Source organism: Anopheles marshallii, chromosome X, assembly GCF_943734725.1.
Source record: "Anopheles marshallii chromosome X, idAnoMarsDA_429_01, whole genome shotgun sequence".
In the NCBI taxonomy this organism is placed as follows: domain Eukaryota; kingdom Metazoa; phylum Arthropoda; class Insecta; order Diptera; family Culicidae; genus Anopheles; species Anopheles marshallii.
In genome coordinates, this window is record NC_071325.1 from 18,118,205 (window position 1) to 18,139,457 (window position 21,253).

At 36.8% G+C, this 21,253-nt stretch overlaps 1 protein-coding gene across 2 annotated transcripts; it reads right to left on the reverse strand.

Moving 5' to 3' along the window:
* Positions 1-159: 159 nt before the first annotated feature.
* LOC128707423 (ubiquitin carboxyl-terminal hydrolase Usp2-like) lies at positions 160-15,460 on the reverse strand. 2 transcript variants are annotated; one of them, XM_053802385.1, is made up of 11 exons: positions 15,046-15,460; positions 14,570-14,808; positions 12,509-13,138; positions 3,997-4,168; positions 2,696-2,842; positions 1,895-2,111; positions 1,160-1,312; positions 914-1,086; positions 660-812; positions 522-600; positions 160-229 (listed from the first exon to the last, which is right to left on the reverse strand). In XM_053802385.1, the coding sequence occupies exons 1-11, from the start codon at positions 15,458-15,460 to the stop codon at positions 160-162; spliced, it is 2,448 nt and encodes an 815-aa protein (XP_053658360.1). The 2 variants fall into 2 exon arrangements, with proteins under 2 accessions (XP_053658360.1, XP_053658353.1); XM_053802378.1 differs by having other exon boundaries at positions 12,509-13,153.
* Positions 15,461-21,253: the final 5,793 nt, after the last annotated feature.

The following is a 21,253-nucleotide window of genomic DNA, read 5'->3' on the forward strand; positions in this document are numbered from 1 at the left end:
CAATAAATTCAATTAATAGTTTCAATAAATGATATATATATATATACACTCGTTACTGCCAAAAATAAAACAAAAATATATTTCTATGACATTCGCCCAGATGACAAGTATCAACAATAGCTACTATTTGCCGTTCAGAATCCAGAATTACAGAATCATTTATGCTCGTTCATAAAATAAAACATACGCATTCGAAGTTACTAAATTTCCTTCAGATGTTTCGCTGACGCTGAAATGAAAAAGAAGGTTTAATTAACAGTCAGTTTTATAGATGCTGATAAAATAGTATTTCTTTGCTGTATGAAGAGCTCGTTTTTTCGAGTAAGCTTCTCATCTTGATTAATTTGTTGCTTCGAATTTGTTTTTTTGGTTGTTATGGTTATGTTCGTCAATGGCGTGGTAAAAGTAATATTTTTATCATACTCATATCATACAACAATTTAAATTTAGTACAAGCATCTGTATAACAGTGAGTTAATAGATGTTGGGATATTTAAATGGGAAAATCCAACAATACGTACTAGTTATCGTTAAATTCATTCCATTCTTGAATTGTTGGATGCTTGCATACCGCTACATAATGACCACCAGCAGTAGACCCTAAAAGTATGAGCTTAGTGAGTAATACAGTGTGGTATTGAACTTATTATGCAGACTACCTATGTGATTCGAAATTCCATACAGGGAGTAGTAAACGGGCCCAGAAATATCTTCAGATGCATACGGTTGAAGATTCAGTTCCCGTTTCTTTGTTGGAAATTCTACTGTATTTGTTAGTTTGCTGAATCGAGTTTCTGAAAATCGTTTTAGATCTATTTGGTTTTACAATTGAGTGGAGTATTGACAACAACACATGTGGTAGTTAAAGTAAAGAATAAAATAAATTAAAAACAAAAAACCTTGAAAAGGATACGAATCACGAGATACCGCGGGAACCGTTCAATTGTCAAGCTTTTAGTGCACTTTCGTCGAGTTTCACAATTAGAACAAGTGGGCTGATCAATACCGTCGAGGATCTCTTCTTTTATAAACATTTCGAGACAATTTTCAAGTTTACATCGCGAATTTGTTGTGGGCAGTGGTAGACTGCAAAAGAAACATTAAGGTTTAAAGTTTACCTTAAGATGTAATCCATTACTGTTTTTCCAGACCAACTTACCTTAAATCCCAGAAAGGATCGAACATCGTACTCTCGGTATCGCAATGTGTGCACTTAAGAGTACTTCTTAGTTGTCCAACAAATAAATCTTTTATGACTGAATTTTCAGCTTTTGAATACCATTCCCAAAGCATATCTGCTTTAACCCGGCTGCTGTAATATGAAAACATACATCCTGTTAATAGCAATCAAATGCCAGTTTATCAAATTAATAACAGATAATTGGAAATTTGTGTTCTGTTATTTTTAAGTAAGAAAAAAACAATAAAGTAATGTTTAATATTAGCCGAAATAATTTTTTTTCTTCAAAAATAGATTACTTTAGATTCAATCAACTGCTATTATAAAAAAAATAAAGGGATTTTTATCAGCGTTTGGATGCTGTTCGAGCATTAGCTAAGATAAGCTTAACATATTCTTGATTGGTAACGTATAGTTTTAAGGCTTAGAGAAAATATTAAGCTTCAAAATATAAGTCAAAAAAACCATTGCAAATTGCATACAGCAAATGAGCTGAAATAAACACTTTTTTTAATTATCCATTTTTTCAAAAATCTCGTGTTATAAAAGAAACTAAGGCAGGGCAATTATTGTAACTAAAACAAGAAGGTAAAAAAATATTTTCGCAAATTTTTCGTTTTCAAATTAGGTTAGCAAGAAACAAAGACGACATAGACCTGTGGTAGATTATACGTTAACACATTGTAAAAAGGTTCAACTAAACTTGACCCGTACTTCATTGCATCATCGATTTCACCTAAAGGATCTCGCTTGACAGCCACGTTCAATGCTCCGTGTAATGAATCAAGGAAAAACCTTAGAAATTCCTGAGCATCTTGTTGCGCTGACCCGGAATACATTCGGTGTTTGCTAGAGAAAGCATGTTTTAAATCTGACGGGTTAATGCTACGTTGTGATCCACTCCACATATTTTTAATTAATTTTGTATATTCTGTAAGCAAAAGACAAAAAAAATTACTTTGTAGCTGTTACTGTATTGGTTGTTAATAAAACCAACGGTCTGTCTTTCATTTTAAAAGCAATTTTTGTGTAACTTTTATTTTTTGGTCATTTATGTTGTATAATCACGTCAGTCAGGTCAAGTAATCCAATAATTGACTCTTTATATTTTCTTATAATCCATCTTTAATCTATATTCCATTCACTTCTGTATTTTATGTGTATTAATCAATACAAAAACTATATTCGAACCAAGCAATCGTATGAGCTACGATGACGATGAGCTACGATGGATATTAACAAAATAATGTTCACAATTGGACATTAACAAATTGCAATGTTCAATTATTGTACAGCAAATTTTGATACGATTGCATTTATCGTCTGAATGAGCTTGAATCGTACATTTTATTAAAAATAACACTGAATAATGTATGCTTAGAAGAACGTCGACAACAATAAAGCACGATTGTCTTAATAGAAAATCTAGTTTTTTTTTTCGTTACAATTGTCAGACCGTTTCGGCGGAAAATCTAGTTGAAATTAGTACAATTGAGAAAATTTATTTAAACTTACCTGCCAGTATGCGGTGGTCCTTGTTTGTACCTAATTCGGTTGATGGTTGACTTCGAAGAAATGATGTAAGCTCGCGAGTATGACTGAGACATTGAATCATAGAGTTCATGAAGCATGTATTCCCGATATTCCACAAACCACAAAGACCTTAGGATAAACCAAACGTAGTTTTGTAAAATTTTTAGCATTTCTCTGGACATAGTCAAAGTCATTGCCCACACTTTTAATAAATACAATACTTCTTCTTTACACAACATTACAGACACAACATCCCCAAGATGTATAAGTCTGCTATTTCTGTTTTTTTTTTTCTTTTGTTACTCGGTCAATTTTGCTAACGGGGGAACGGTCCGGAATGGATTTTGGACCGGTCCTGTCGTGTCGACCGGAAGACCGACCGATACCGGGTCGCCCCCGCTATAAATTTCACGCAATTTAAAAACTAAATCTTGAAATAAAACAGTTGGCATAAATCTTACATTTTTATATATTTTTTCGTTACTTTATTGTTTTTCGTGTAGTTATACGGACAAGCTGTATGTAAATGAATTAAAACAGTAGGTGTTTATTAGGATTGAGGAAGGACGGCTTGGTGGTCAATTGCTAGTGGCACGGTTCTTCACACCACAGGACCGGTAAATAATGTCAAAGAAAGTCAGAAATGGCAGGCCTAAACCTCTTGAGGTTGTTGTGCCGATGAAGAAGAAGAGGTGTTTATTACTCGTTATGAAACCATATTATGCCAAGATAAACTATGTAACATCTTTTGACTCGGATAATACGGCGAGGATACGTCATAAGGAAAGTAAATAAATACAAATATGTTTAACTCGATATGCATTAGTACGTTTAATTAACTCATGTTTGGGTAATGCTCTATGGAAATCACCAAGCACACGGCGTTGAAGGGGTTAAGCGTTTGTTTAACCCTAACCCTCTTTGTCCCCCCTCCTTAATGATCTGGGAGATTATTGTTATAATGTGTGTTCTCTATAACACATTTTATTTATTCTGCAAACTATATGTTCTGTTACTATATACAATTGGAAAATGCGTTACATCTTTATAATCTTGAATTTGATAAGTGTTGTGAATATTGAACCCCACAGTACAAATGTCGCTGATTAACGATGCAATAATAAAATTTAAATAAAATATAATTCAAATTGATCATTTTTTTCATCGACTACGTAATGACAGCTAAGTTTTACGTAAAAAAAGGTACTGTAGAACTCAAAGATGCTCAAAGTAATAAAATGGTATATGTTATGATGAGTCACGTTTAACTTCACATACTCTACCTGCTTTAGTGGTGCGTGATGAATCATTAGCGTCCGACAATCGCTCATAACTGGGTTTAAGTGACGTGGACAATCTAGACGACGATGTTGAAGTATCCTTTTCCGTAGTAGATTGGTCATGGTAATTTCGTGATGATTTGACAGTGTTGTGCAAGTCCACACTGTGCCGAAGCTATGTTATGGATGAAGAGAGCAACAAAAAAGGTTTCAACTGATAGTACATATAACTAAATTAATTAATAATTAAATTAATGTATAATAACGCAGGATTAAGAATAAAATAGGAACATAACTTAAATGTGCAATATAACACATTTCTATGTGATGCACTATATATTTTGATATATTTTTAATCAAAACTAAAATCAAGACATGAAATTTTGATAATAGATAAATACTCATTATTATTTTTTAATAGTCTAAGTTGAATTTGTAGGTTTTACAAACACTGTCTAAAAAGACTAAATGTAGGAAAACGCCAGTTTTGCCAATACGTAAGTCTATTTTGTTTTTGTGTGTGTTTGAAAACTGTGTTTTTTATACGAATGAACTTAATTTGAATGTAGTTAAGAGGCGATTGTCATTCTGTCTACAACCACAACAAGTTATCAGACAAGCAGTGGTATGGTGGTATGTGGTATGTCCCGAGGAGTGTAATAGTGTAATAGTAAATAAGAGTATAGTGTACCAGTTACCAGTGCAGTATCGTGCTGTTTATCCTGTTATCCCTTTCCTTTGTTGTTCGTGCCTTATATCTTGCTTCCTTGTAGGTAAGTCGATAAGTTCATTGGTTTTGTTTTTTGTTATCCAATAATTATTATTTTTAGTACTAAAAATAATAATTACAAAAAAAATCCTTTTCCGATCTCTGTGGTGATCTGACTTCATCCGATGATGAATACCCCCGGAATACCCCAGTGACCCATAAAAAGGGAAGTCGGTCATCCAAGAGGATGAAAATGTAACAAAAAAAACCGTTGCGACTGGTGTCCTGTCCCCGGATGGTGGACAGTGTCACCGCAGCTACTTGATCTCGCATCAGATGAATTTCCGATATTCATGATGTCCGATAAAAAAGAGCTGGACATGATAGCAATAGCATCGTCCTTGCAAAAAAGTATTCGGCAGTGTCGGACATACTTTGCGTCCGCCCAAATAGAAACCGTGTCGTTGTAAACGACCGAATACAGGCGAACGCCATTGTGGTCTGGTGTGGTGGAAGATCTCGACATTCCAGCCGAGGACCTCCTGAAATACGGAATGGGCGGTTTTCGTTCTTTTGCCACACCAGTGGTGAAAGTGACTGAGGTCTCTTCCATCGTAGATGGCAAGAAGTTGTATAAGGAGACCCGTTCAAAACGAGTCACTTTCGAGGGAACGATACTACCGGGTTTCATCGTGTATGAGGGGCTTCGTGTCCCCATTGCAAGACCCTTTGTCCCCAGGGTACCTACCTGCGAGAAATGTAGCCAGATCGGTCACTCAAAGGCGTTCTGAAGCAAAAGGACCAAATGTGTCAAGTGTCAGGGTCAGCACTTGTACTCGGAATGCACCGCAGCGCTATTCAAATGCGTTCAGTGCAATCAGCACTAGCACGAACTTAAATCGTGCCCGGTGTACAAGAGGGCTTAGGCTGAGCTTAAAAAAGCTCAATATCAGCTGGCACGTGGTTCCTATGCTTCGGTTCTGATGGGTGGCCCATCAAGCGAAAACGCAATCCGTCTCTTGGAGGAGGATACTACTTACCCCAGTACGGAGACAGCGCGCCCTACTATCTCGAAGTTGTTGTGAGAGTGAAGAGGAAGGTGATTCGTCGTCGCAGGAAGGCCCCAAAGAAGGCTACACCTCCCATGGAGAAAATATCTTCCTCTCTAAGAATGAAGAAAAATTTTCCCTCCCTGGCAACTCCTTATCTTGCAAGTGCCCGTCCATCCATAAAAGTTAAATCCCGGCAAGACGAGACGCTCCCTTCTAGTACTATCCTCTTCCCAGCATCCAATTCCCGACCCAAGCTGCAGCAAAAGCTGAAGGGTCGTCGTCAGGCTTGATTGATTCATTGATTTCAGTTCTGGGCATCCCAGAGCCACTGAAAAGTATAGTAATAATGGCGCGTCCTTTAATACAAGGCGCCCTGAAGCAATGGCTTACGCAATGGCCCGCTCTGAGTACGTTAGTACAATTGGGCAACTAATGCTTCAATGGCTAACATACTCCAATGGAATTGAAGAAAGTTTTCTTGGAAAAATTACCCTTTTTAAAACCCTGGCAGGCTAGCATAAGCAGCCGTCTCTGAAACCTGGCTTACGCCTGATAAAAATGTAACCTTCCACGGATATAACATCATCCGTCAAGATCGAATCACTGCAGGTAGGGATAGCCGTGGTGGTGGGGTGTTGATTGGTGTTCGGAGAAATCTACCCTTTTTTCGCCCCCCTTCCCCTCTCTACAAGTTATCGAATGTGTCGCAATACAGGTAAAGCTAGGCGATCTTGAAATATCTTTTGCATCTGTCTATATCCCTCCAGAAGCCGGGATTGAAAAAGAGAAGATCACAAGGGATCTTGAAAATATTGCAACGGATGTAAACGGCTTTAAATGGTCTTCACTGGTAGGAATCGTCCGGTTGATAATCCTACTGTTAAATGTGACCCGACAAGAAATATCAACTGGACGAGATACAGTGAACTAACGTCAGCTTCGCTGCCATCAGTAACAACCAGTTTTGATCCATTAGTAGAATAAAAACAAACTCGTTGAATGTATAAACGAGTGTGTCCTTGAAGCCCAAACAAGGGGACCGCATCAAGCAAAGGCCTTTAGCAAACCTCCTACTTCGTGGTGGGACAGAGATTGCTAAGCTGCATTCGTAGCCAAGAGAATGGTCAAAATAGACGTCATGGTTCCAATGCCCTATAACAGTATAAAGCATTGAAACGATCATGCAGAAATCTGCTTAAAGCAAAAAAAGAGGCTTTTGGCAGAAAAACGTCGAAAGCCTCCCGCCTTCGCTCAGTTCGTTGTGGAGCATGGGTAAAAGAAGGCAATACAGCACATTCATCAACGAGAGCGAAACATTTTCAGGAGAATAGTTCTATCAATTTGCTGTAAGAGTCTGTCCAGATTTCGTTCATGCGCAAAAATTTAAACAGCATGCGGCTTCATCCTATCATGGACTCACACTTCAGTATAGTCTAACTCTCTTTAGCTCTACTTCTTGCAAAAATTCTTCACCAGGTCTGGACAATGTTACTTGCAAATTACTTCAAAACATGCCAGACGTAGAATCGTTTATTGAGCAACTTCAACAGGATGTTGGAACTCAATGTCGTTCCGCAAGAACGGAGAGAGGTGAAAGTAGTCGCAATTTAGAAGCCTAGGGGTCATACAGACCTATATCTTTGCTTTCATGCTTGCGCAAGCTACTCAAGAGGATGATTCTTTTTCGGCTGGACAACTGGTTGGAACCCAACGAACTGTCCTGTACCCAGTTTGGTTTTATATGGGTACAAACGTTTGCTTAGAGCTTTTTGTCACAGAAATAGAGTTGGCACATACTCGTAAATAGATGTTGGCCTCTGTATTTCTGGATATCAAGGGGGTGTTTGACTCTGTATCTATAAATATACTAGGTCAACAACTTCAAAACGCAGGGTTAAGTACAAAGTTGAAAACTTACCTTTGTAACCTCCTTTCAGAAAAGGCAATGACTTTCGATAATTGTCTGGTTCAAACAAGACGGATCAGTTACTTTCACAAGCGTCCGAATACATACTTCATGAGCATACCGCAATGAGCAGGCAGCCAGTTAAGCGATATTCGAAACAGAGGGCTTAGTATATCCAGGATTTTGCGGATAAAGTAATCAGAGCTCTTTATAACCTCTACGGATTTCAATGCTTCGACAGCACTAAGGCTGTCTGTGAATATAAAATACTGATCCAGAGGACTTGCACTTGTAAGTAGCAGCGCATAAAAGATAGCAGCAAGCTCAGCTACATAGATTGAATATGGCTGTCTTAGCTTGTGGAAACCCCTATTATAAAATACAATCCGTGGCGTCCGTTAAGACAACCCGTTACAAGCGCATAACGGGCTGAAGGCAAAAATGTAGACCTCGCGAGTATAACACGCGTGATTGTATGGAGGATGCGTGATTGTATGGCATGCTTTCAAATGAATATTAATTACGAAGAACACCCCCGATTTAGCAGGTTCTCTTCCATGACTTGGGAAAATAATCGTTTATAGCATAGAAAAGGTGAGCGGACCAGATGGAAAACATGTGTCAGTAAAGCCAGTTTTTTTGTAACATGTAAGAAGTGAATAATGAAAGCAATGTGTATTTGTGTGAAATGATTTCGTACTGAAAGGCTTGGTTAGGGTGGTTTGTGTATCTATGCTAATAAAACAAAGAAAAACTGATGAAATAAAAGTAGAAGAGTACAAAAAACCTTCGAAACGAAACATATTTATTCTTCCAACCTGCTATAAAGAACGCGAATGTTGAGCTTAGAAGTATTGTGTGGAGCGATGAAACACAATTAGTTGTGTATTCTGTTAAAGAAACGCATGTGGACAACACAATTTTTTTCATTTAAAAGAGATCTCCATATGCGAAGCAAACTGAGTGTATTCTGAGATCAATCATTGACTTTTTTCCGTTGTTGATATTTTTGTGTTATTACAAAAAAACTAATTTTCCATCATTTTAATCTAGCGGATGTTAGGGAAAATAGCAAGTTATAAATAGAAGTCAAGATTCTAGTTCATAACTTATTTTATAGTTTTACTATGAAATAGAGTTTGTTTTTATAAGTTTCAGGGTTTTCAAGATATGAATGGTATGGGTGGTGTAGCCATATCGATCCCACAAGACAGGACTGCGAGAAAATTCCATTTGTACTGTTCCCCAGTAGCACAGACTGGCTATGCGGCTTGACCGTTTAAACGTAAATATAGGATTTGCACGATTCTAGGTTCATCATATTTTTTTTCAATTCGAGGTTTTCAAGATTTTTTGCGTCCTTAACACGGTTCAAATAGATTCATCATCATTTTGGAACAACAGGTACGGTAAACATAAACAAGGTGTTGTTCATGCGCACTTAAGCGATTCCTCACCATCTACGATTGTGGTGAAGTAATGTAGAACATGTGGGATGCGTATAAACTTGGGAGGTTTCACAAACTCCGAGTAGGTCGTTAATTCATTCGTAGGTCGAGTGATATTTATATCGTACCATTTAGCACTCCTTCGTATAAACATTTGCAATTTGAACAATCCCTGGTATGTTGATCTACAACATTCGACTGTACACTTTGTATATATTGTGTAGCTTGAGTTAAACCAAATAGCTTTAGATTGAAACCATTGTATTCGTTTTGCTTCGTCTATATTCATTTAGCTATGCTTAATTGTTTGAATGAATTGATGTTTTTGGTTTTTTTTGTATGTTAAAAAAAGTTATGATTTGAATAAGTATTATTATCCTTTATTCCTTTCATCTTTTTCTATGCCAGGATGTCAAGATTAGTTGTTAAGTTTAGATATAGAAATTTGTAAATACAAAATATTTTTAAATGTAAGCTTAAAACTAATCGTAATATTAGTTTTAAGCTTAAATTATAGCGAAGAGGGAAATATAACAGAAAGAGAAAGTGCATAAGAAATATAAAATGAGGAAAGTAAACTCAAATAAAAAAACATAGGAATCCTAAACAAAAAGACGACAACGCAAAGCAGAAACAAATGAACACTAATTAAACAAATATGAATAACAATTGAAAACAAGTATGTTAAAACTCCACACATTCCGTGGGTAGAACGATCACAGACATAAATTGCGGAATTCCAACTTCTCATGCTGGGTGATGAGAATAACATCGGGGACACGATCTAATGCGGTTTTAAAACCAGTGTAAACTTCATTTGCCTGACGGTCTGCATCTGGATGGAAATACAACATTGAAATAAAGTACATGAGTGTGAACAGTATGTTTTGGGGGAACATTTCGCATAGGGGCTAAGTTGGGTATGGACAACATATACAAAGGCTTTGGGGAACGTGTACTGTTTAGTAATGCCTCGGTAGTTAAACACTACATTACAATTGTTCTTCTTAAAGCTTGGGAACAACCTGCAGGATTTCCATAATGAGAGGAAACACACAATGATTGTAATGTGTCTTATATCTGCTTTGTTCTATTGTGTACTAATGCTGCTATAATACAGTATGTTAATTAATGTATTCTAGATAAGAATAGTATTTTCTTCTTTATCGGCACAACAACCTTAAGAGGTCTAGGCCCGCCATTCATGGCTTTGTGTGACTTTATTTACCCGTAGTCGGAAAGTCCGTCATGTGTACGGGGCATGTAATCGCATTTTATTCGCATTTTACATAATGTTAAAACGTTGAACAGCATTTCTGGAAAAGATGCGAATTGACTTCTAAATATTGTTAGTATTTTACAAGAGCCTACATTCCTACACTACATTTAACTACACTTCATTTAAGTTCCTGCTATATTTAAGTTCTTACTACATCAAGTGCTACAATCTTGTTCCCTTAGACTATTTGCTTTTCATATATTATTTATAATTTTAGGTATTTGATGGTTTTTTTTTTTAAGACTTATCAATTACTTTTCCTATGACTACTTGTCGTTTTATTTTATATGCATCGGTCTATACCTTACACAACCGTATTATTTGTATTTGTATACGGATTTTAGGCTATACTGTTACATCAAAACACTTCGTATCTAAAACCTTGAAATTACTTTTTTTTAACCTCTTGAGTATGACCCATTGTTATGTTAGTCGAAATTAGAGTTGGTGTGCTGTGATTTAGTCTTTTTAAACTTAACTTCAAAAAGTGTCTATTAGCAATCCTACCGTGTTTTGCATTTCTGGATACATTATAAAATTAATAGAGATTTTATTATAGTTAATAATTTTATTATAGAAAAACGCTAGTCATTTTGCTTTATTGGATGTTTGCTTGTGTAGTGGTAGCTGCACAGAATTCTCACCCGACAATCCCGGTACCAAACGTCACTAGGACTGTCCATCGTCAGCAAGATTGACTTTCCAACGACATGTTATCAAGTTATGTTAAGACAACCAGGCCTAGCTAGAAATGGAAAGACTCCGAGTTAAATGCCACAAATGAAAAGTTTACCTGATTCATCCATCATTTCATATTATTTTTTCTTTATTTTGGTATTAAGAGCTAATAGGTCATTTTATTACGTAGACAGCACGCCTATGCAATAAGCTATTCAGCTACCCACGCGGCCATACTTCAAAAGTTGTAATATTGTGCCAGTAACCTACTGTTATTAGCATCTCGATTGCATGTCCTGCAGGTTCTGAGTTACAAATGACTTTGCCATTGACATGAAAAGGTATGGTGAGAATACTAAACCATTTTAGAATATACTCACATGTCTAGCGATGTTATATTGCAGGTTGGTTTTCTTATAGATAAGATTCTTCAATAATTTTTCAAATTAAATGATTTTTCGAAGGATACGTTATAGGCCTTTTGATTTTCAATGATAAAATTATAACTGGTGTTTCAAGATCATAAAGCGGTTGTGTATTGGTAGTGACGCCGGTCTTCACACGACAGAATCGAGGAAAAATCCCATCTGGACCGATTCTCTGTAGCTAGATCTGACTATCCGGTTACGTTGGAAAATAACTAGATATGGTCTTGGCATTTCTAACAAAAATAAAACTACTAACATAAGATGTTGACGGCGAGTTGCCAATCTTAGTGATTTTGTCATTTAATCTAGAATATTTTCAATCGCTTCAGATTTAAGCAACAACAATTCAAAACAATAATAGAATACATGGTTGTGGCCGAGCACACCCGGGTACGGTGACCTATCACTGTTTGGAAAAGGAAATGTCTTTAAACGAATGTGGAATGTACCTTACATTATGTAGTACGTGTGGGCGTCAATTGTATATTGTATAATGTTAAAAAATATGTTAATATGTAGTCAAACAGTCAAAACCACAATATCATACGTTTACTTTACGTACTGTAAACATGAATATAAAATTGTGTTTATTAACAAAAAATGTATTTCTAAGGTACCACTTCGAATGATGTTTGCCAGTTAAAGGAAATGTTTGATCAAATGTGTACAATCATGCTACGACCTATTGAGAAAAGAAAGTAAACACAATCAAACAGAAACACAATCTGTAATGAAAGCTTTACACTCTTTAGTGATTTATGTGAAATAGTTGACCATCTATCAAAAGTTGTAGGGTAAACTACGTAGTATGAATAGTTATTATTTATGCAATGGAATGTGAATTAAGGAAAACACTTTCCTCGTGATGTAAGGCTTTGCATGATCGTCAGAACAAAGGTGAGTTGCGATTGCGAATTGTTCCTGCGAATTTATCTGTATAAAGGAGCATAAACGTTCTGAAAACCTTATGGTAAATATTAGTGTTAAGTAAATTATTAAGCGCTGTTCTACTTACATTCATGGCCTGATCAATATTGCATTCTTTTTCTGAATCATTGTATTCATTTTGCGTGGTGCTAAGGGCATAGGTGTTTGATGCGTGACTCACGCCATTAACTGCCAAAGCCTTCTTTTCATATCCATGGTCATTGCTGTTGTTCACGATTTTATCATTGTTTGTGTCAACCGTTTGATAGTTATGAAAACTGTTCGTTTTACTTTGGTTTTCTTCTTCAAACTCGTCATCATTTATACGCTTTACGTTTCTGATGCTGCTTCTGCTGTTTGCTTTACTAGTAGCGATTACATTGCTATCGTTCATTACACTTCTGTTTTCAGGGATGTTATTTCCACTTTCTTTCCTTATTTCTTTATCCGGAATTTTACTTGTACCGCATTTTGGTTTTATGCGTATCGTGGCTGTGACCTGAAGCTCTTTCCCATCGTTTGCTGTAACTTTTGTTTCGCCGACATCTTCGTCACCCAAATCGTCGGTCGTTACAATTGCAGTCACTAACGCTGAAGCCGATGGTTTTGACGTCACAACTGAATCTTCTAGTTTACAACTGTCATTGGTTGATTTGTTTTTGCTGTTTGCATTTGTCAAGTTCTGCGCCGAAGCTGGGGGGCGTAACCTGATTGTAGCCTGCGTGAATGATTCCTCCACGTTTACGGTGATGTTTAAGGATTTCATGACATATGACGAATGATAATGTTTGCGGTAATATTTCAAAAATTGTTTTTTGCAAAATGTATTCAATTTGTTGTTTTATATTGATTTTTGGTATTAATCATTGGGAGTATTCTTTCTCCGAATCAATATTGCGTAGTGATTTGATGAGATTGTGTAATGGCGCAAATGAGGTCCATTTCCATGAAACGGACAAAATGGGACAGGAGTTAATATGAATTGGGATAGGGTACGAAATAATGAATATGTGTAACAAAAAAAAAGAACATTAAGAATTAATAGCGTTCCTAGACAGTTAGGTTGCTATAACAATAGGTTTATATTATGTGAAGGTATAAAAGTGTAAGCAACAAAAAAAAAACAAATTTATAGGTAGTATTTAATGTATTTGCTGCTAACTACATCAGGTATGTACCATGAATTTTTGATATTGTGTAGTCGATGGAACTGCTATTTTGAATAAGTTAGTTAATAACTAAAGTAAGTATGTAAGTAATTAAGTCCTTGGTGGTGTTGCCCAGTTCATGATCATGGATGCATTTTTTTTATAAATTTTACCTTTGCTGGCACTTTTACTGTTTATCATACAATCTACTTCAACTACTTTTGATTAAACGGCACTTTTATTTACTGAATAGCTGAAAAGTCAGTGTTGCGTACCGAACAACTACCTCTTGGGGCGGCATGATGGTAGTGGTGCCGGACTTCGCACGAACGGACCGGAAGAAAATCCCACCCGGATCAATCCCCCTTACGCAGGATTGACTATCCAGCTTCGTGTAAGTAAAGTCACAGAAATCCAGCAGCGGTTATTGTGCCGAAAAAATAAGAAGAGAAGAACCTGGTGCCGCTACCACTACGCAATCGTACCAACAGTGAAGTAGAATTTTTAGATCAGTTACAGATGAGCGATTGGAACGATTGATAGTTATGCAATAAAGAAAACCAACTTTTGAAAAATTTCTTCGAATTTGATTAAGCATAATTTTTATGCTTTTTTGCTAATAATTCTAAATAATGCTTAATTGTATTGTTTGGTCCAATTAATCATTTCATGAAAATTCATCAAACGCGATTCTGCACTGATCGTCAATATCTGTAGTGTGGTGTAATTTGGTTACCCCCTGTACTGAGAATAGCAATCGACACACACAAGCAACACACGGTGTATACGCTTCAGATAGCTAACCGTCATTCCCATTATTATTCCAAGAGCTGCCAAAATTCTCCTATTACGAGACCTGTATATTCAACAGACCTTGCGTTACACATTTTGAATTAATTTGGAAACTGATTACAAACACTGTAAGGGTGTATCACAAATATGAGTTATAATTCACGTCAATGATCTATTTTATATATTGTGTAACTAGTAAACATGTTTACCTTGCTGTTATAATGATGTCTATCTTCGGGAGAAACAACTAGCGATGAGTCTTTGTTCAAATTGGAATTTTCTTGTAAGCTTCCGGTGTAATTTAAACTCGATTGCGTTATGCGTGACGCAACGCTTGATGAAGGTTTATAAGTAGAGATACTATAGCGTTGATAAATTTCCGCTCCACTTAACGCTGTGTTACGTAGATTCGAAACGTAGTTACCACTGTTTCGTAGGCTGGTCGGTGCTGTAGGTTTAAATAAAAAAATCGAATAGAAAGGTAAAATTATAATAATGCAAGATGATGCAAATCTTACAGGAACAATTTAAAATATAGATAGGATGCTATTATGATCAATTCTTGACACGAAATTTAGTGATGATAAAAATTTTCGCATACATCCATTACAATCGTTAAATTTTATAAAACAATGAAGCAGAATGGGGTAAGGTAGTTTGAATAATTCAAAATAGAGGATAATACCGTAACTGCTGACCGTCGATGAATATCTACTGGATCTGTTGCTGTTAGTGGTTCTGCGTTCGTTGTTTTTTATACTATCGATATTACCGTTTGTGTTGGGATCGTCGGTATCAACAGTGGCTTTAAGACAATCAGATGTGACTTCTGAATTTTTGCTGATTGTACGATTCTTGCTGCTATAATCACGTTCTTCACGTCGATGATAAAGCGGAGATGAGGTAGTTGACGTAAACGGTGAATCAAAACGATAAGTACTCTTGCGATAAAGACCACTGTTGCTAATACTGTATGTCTTATTACTGCTCAGTAATGGTGAATAATATATGCGATCGGAGTAGTTGGATCTTGTTAATGAACTGGAAGGCGGCTGAATGTATCTACTGCCACTAGATGAATATGCTGATATGACTGGCATATTCCACCTTCTTGTGTATTGAAATAATTTTCACTGAATTGTAGAAACCTGTGCCATGAAAGAGCCAAAAGAAAAACCAATTAATAAAAATATTCGTCCTATGTTATGTTGTCATACGTGCAATGTATGAAATGTAATTTCATTGTAACGTATTCAATACGTGTTATGTTAGATTTGACACGCTAAACCTAAAGCATGTAAATAGAATGAATGATGAACAGATATACGATAGTGGTTCAAACCTGTAAAAAAGACAGATAAGATTCCTCATTCATATTTTACTATACTGTTTCACTACAACAAAAGGAAAACGAGCACGGAGAATTCGATATGGTACATGCAGGTTCAAAGTATCAATAGAGTCATAGATATACAGGTTAAAAATGCCAGAAGCTTATATTTCTTTGAGGAGGATTGGATGTTAAATTAGAGGAGGTGAAAGTATTGGCGGAGATTTTTGAGATTTGTGATTATATTTTTGATTGTAAATCTCAAATAATGCACATTACTATTTCAGTCAAACAGTTCGATGTGCTCGTTGAGAGAGGCTAGACAAATCTCACTTCATGAAATATATTTAAAAAATACGCTTTTTTGATTTTTGATGAACATGTTATTGATATACGCAATTTTTGTATAACTTGATATATTTTCTCTATATCTAGCGAACTACAGTTAAGCAGCTCATGTGCAACAGCAGTTTAGCCTCCAAATGCGCAAACCATATGCAACACAAAAATCAAACTGGTTGAAGGGATCATAAACCAATCATAATAAGCATCAGAATTGCCGATGAGCAGAATTTTATTTTATTGAGCAGGACCAACTCTGATAATTTAGTATGAAAAACAGGTATTGCACCATAATATTTAAGAATATTACGGTGACACCTGTTATTAGGCTACAATAACTAGTTATAAATAAATGTATGAAACACTATGGCAACGCCTGGTATTTGACTAAACTAATGACAAGTACATGAAAGCGTTATGGAGACGCCTGGTATTTCTCTACACTAGTTACAAATATAGAAGCACATATCGAACTCTTTTTAGTTTAAAAAAATACCAAAGTCAAATGAAGGGAGTCGTTACACATACTCAAAGCTAAAACTAGTTAAACCCCTTGACACAATTACTCACGGCTCGCTTTGTTCACTGTTGTTGTACACCTTTGTTGAGTGTTTTAAGTTTAAAGACAGTAAAAAATTTCTGAACATAACTTGTGAAATATTGGTAAAATGTAGGTAGATGTATGTAAAACATAGTAAATGTGTGTAAAGTACGTTTACTTCTTCCCAATATCGGTAGTAGGAGCACATTTCACCTATTTATTTATTTACTTAAATGAAATCTGCCAACAGGCTACTTATAGTGTACTTACTAAAGATAATTAACTAGTCTTAGAAAGATAACTCAAATGAAAGGAAAGGAAAGGGAAGATCTATGCAAAGGAAGATCTATGAAGATATCGGAAAGACGACAACGAGAGGTGGAAATCGAACGAAATCGAGGTGAGACAAGGAGTACAAATACGCAGTACAAGTAGAAGAGGATCGGCGCGACTGACAGAAAAGCGACATCTGGGGATAATTAAATGTGGGCGGGTACGGAGAAAACGGCTTGGAATATAGCTAGGAATTGAGGACAACAACGTAGGGGCATCAATATAACTAAGCAAGAGGGAAGTAACAAATATAATTTGTGACTGGAGCCGGCGGTCTTCGAGAGATTAAATACAGAGCAGGCGACATCTGGTCTTGGCCCTGGCGAGGCAGGGAAGCAGAGGAACTATAAAGGAATTTGCGGACCGCAAACCTGGTGAAGCATCTCTGCACCCGCTCAATACAAAAAATCACCGCCCAAATTACCGAGCAAAACTCCAACCAAGACCTAACTTGCAAGCAGAACAGTGTCTTCAGACACAGTGGATTAGAAATATCCTGAGCAATACGATTTAATAGACCAGGCGTCCTCCATATCTTGCTGACTATGGTGTCGATCTGATGCGTCATAGTGAGAACACTTTCGAACCAAACACCTAGGTCCGGTGAACGAGACACGGTTAAGCTGGAATTGATCTGGGACATACGAAAGGTGCAGAGGATAGCGGGAACGAGAAAACGAGATAATAAGGAAAGAGAGAAAGCATTACCAGCTGATGAGATTGGAAAAACGATTTTCACATCACATTAACGATTTTACACGATCAAACGCGGATTTGTAATCCGTGTAGATAGCGTCTACACACCGAGGGAAATATGGACAAGGATAAGAATAGGTGGAATAATTTAGCAAGTAACGGGACAAACAATGAGCTACATTTTTTCTGCAAGATTTTTACTTTACAAGATTATTGCAGGGTTACCACCCAGGAGAAAAAGATTGCTTAAGTTTATTGATCGCAAGCAGAGCAGTGTCGTTGTTGACGACCAAAGAAATGAAAAGATTACAATGAACTGGTAAGGGTCTAGCAGCAGTTGTAGTTGTCTACACGTAGTTGTAGTTGTCTGCCTAGCTAGCAGTTGTACTAGCGGTTGTAGTTGTTTGCCCGATCGCAGGAGAAGAGAAATTACCAGAAAAGTGCTCCGTGAAGAGAGCACAGACATCGGTATCCGCCGAGACTGTGCCGCCATAACAAAAGTAAGGAAGTAGGTCTTGCGAACTTAGTTAAGCAATGACCAAAAGGATTTTGGGTGAGAATAGTGGCGGAATTAGAGTCTATTAAAATAGAGGGAGTATCTGGCACGATTGTAGATGCGGGAAGCTGAGGCTACATATTTGAATATACAGGGGTTATAGTTGGTAGAAAAACTATGAAGCCGACGGAGAGCACGCGTCCTGTCACTGCGAATAGAACGAAGAGTGTTGTCCGCCCAGGTAGGGAAGGGGGGAGAAAAGGAGGAGTGACAGCATATAGGGAGAGTCGCATGTACTATCATGCAGAATTGATCAGCATTGACGTTAACAGTATTGGGGCAAATCATACTCTATGTTAGAAAGCTTAAGCTTTTAGCCTGTATTTACCAAATATGCAGGTACCGGGCTGTATCATTCTGTACAGATTCGTAAAGGACATAGCATTTTGACATAAAGAATGACACTAGGGATCATTTTTGTAAACTTCAATTTGAGAAAAATCGATTAAAATTTAGAAATTTTATTTCGAGAGTGTTCTTTATACCCGATATTTGTAGAAGTTTCGATTAGTGCAATCCATCAAAATGACGTAGGTATGACGACGAAGAAAAAATAGGTGCAGGGACAAAGAAATCACCTGCACGAGACCAAGCAATGGTAGGTTGATTGAATGGTAATGGCAATGGTATATCAATTCGCCTATGTTAGGAATTGAGCCTGACACTTTTCAAACTACACGTACTAAACCGCGTCAGATCCCATCCGACCGATTTTTGTAAGGAATTGACAACAGGCGCAAACTATGCCATAATCTGACGACTTGCCAAACTGTGTATGAAGTTTGGTTGGCAGACCGCCGGGTAATGAGGTATTGTTGTTTAATGCATGTGGGATGTATATGACACCAATCAAGAGACGAAGCCCCTTGTGGTGGACGAAAATCCACAGCAGTTCCAAGGTAGGGTCAAAAACGAGTATTTACGACGTTGTAAGCCTCGTCCAACACGCAATGAGGACGCCACCTCCTTTAGTAGCTGTACTATATGCTTACTGCCAGACTATAGTATATAGTACTATAGCATACTGTGTTATATGCTGAACGGTCACAGCAGTGAACAAAGAAGTTATCGTCAGTAAAGAGCGATGACGGTACGGATTCATATAGCCATGTCTCAGAGGCAATAATGACGTCATAACAGGATCCGATTAGTGCCGGTCGAAGATCAGTTAGTTTAGTTCTGATACCACGCATATATTGATAACATAGAGCAAGTGTTGAAAATGAGGCCGATCTAGGTTCAACGATAGTATGGGTTATTGTAATAATTGCGGTTGTGGTAATAACGGCGGGCACGTATTATCGTTGCTGGATGGTGTCGAGAGTGATGGTGGTTGTCTGAATTGGTTAAACCAAACTGTTCCAAACTTTGCAGATAATTGGTGAAGCCATATGGAACGCTCGTGTTCCTGTGAGAATAACATTAGCTGTTGAATATGTCCCGGCGTAATTGACTCGTCTCTTATTGAACTCCTTAAAGACCGCTTCAATCGGCCAGGTAGAGCGAGACAATACTTGGTCCCGGTGCTCAAGCTACATAATTAAACGATTGTAGACTTTTTGACCAGAATTTTCATGTATCTGGCATGTATTTGCGACCGGTTGAAGAAAGGTATTCTTGTGAAAGCAAGGATCAGCATGGGTTTCAGCAATTATACTAGTGTTGACATAATGATATAAAAATTGCTGCGATCATTAACGTATCAAATAGAATAATTTCATGGTTTAAACTGATTCACGTACGAGCAAAATGTATAGCGTTTCTGTGACTTTAAGTGATTCGTTATAAATGTTTCACTTCAAATTTGGTAACTCACAATCAATATTAAAATGAATGACTGATTATCGTTCCTTTTTGCAGTGCACAGTGTTTGGGAAAATCCATGTGGTCTTTTAGCATTACTGGTTTTTTATTTTTTTTTTGCTTCAATCAAATTTATAAAAATATTTCAAATAGTTTGAAGATAATACTGCAAAGACATAGATATTGCGAGGTGGTCCAATTGTTTCAAATCTGCAGGACATCGTTAGAACCTGTAGTATATTGTAGGATTTACCAAAGAACATTATGAAGCATTATAAGCATTCAAGATTTCAACAAATGAAGATGATTTAAGAATCAAATAGGTATAACGAAATGTTCGGTAACATGGAGTTGACTGTAACACTCTATTTAACAACATGCACATACTTTATATAAATGCATGAGAGCTCTTTCGTTGTACCGATTACCTTGTTATGGGTACAACAAAGTCATGATATGTAGCACATCAAGGTAATCTTAGATACGCTAAGACTGACTTAGACTTAAGTTACCCAAAGTTATGAACAATAGGGCCTAGCCGCCCTTCTGGAATAAAAAAATAAATAGTAAAACAAACTATGACAGCTGGTCGTAAGAGAACGATTCTATGATCGTGTTAAAAAACAGCTTAGTTTGCTTTTATTTGAGGATGGCTACGTGCTTGATTGGTATGATGAAGATTCTAAAACTAGCACAAATTAAAATCACAGTCAAAAATCAAACGTGGTGAAATCCAATTCAACAATGGTGTTTTAGAATACTCCTTAAGTTCTAACATAACGGTCTGCTAAACTGTAGATGATTTTATGAAGTTCAGCTCTTGTAGCATATTTACTATTCATTTATCGCCTTTGCAATGCTACTAATACCCCGTCTGCCTTGTCTATAATTAGCATTGCTTGATTTTCATTTTTTTTTAGTTTGATAATCTATCCTGCGTACGCACCAAAATAACCGTTGGCCTCAAAATACGACTTCCAAAACACACGCAGTTTTTCTCACTAGATCAGTTTGCCACGATGCGCGCATGCTCACACATCTTCAGCTTTGTGTTCAACGTTTCTTATGGTGCGCAATCGTTTACCTTCTTGAAAGAAACATTTTAAGGCGAATTTGCTAAGAAACTAAATTTTTTAGGTAGTTGCTATTTAATGATTACACCAATGTAGGCATTTTGCAAATGATATAAAATAATAAGATAAGTCATTTCTCCTCACAACCCAAAATGAACGGTTTAATTTTAGCGAAAAAAACACCGTGTACGTTCTCAGAGAGAGAAATTGAAGCATGCG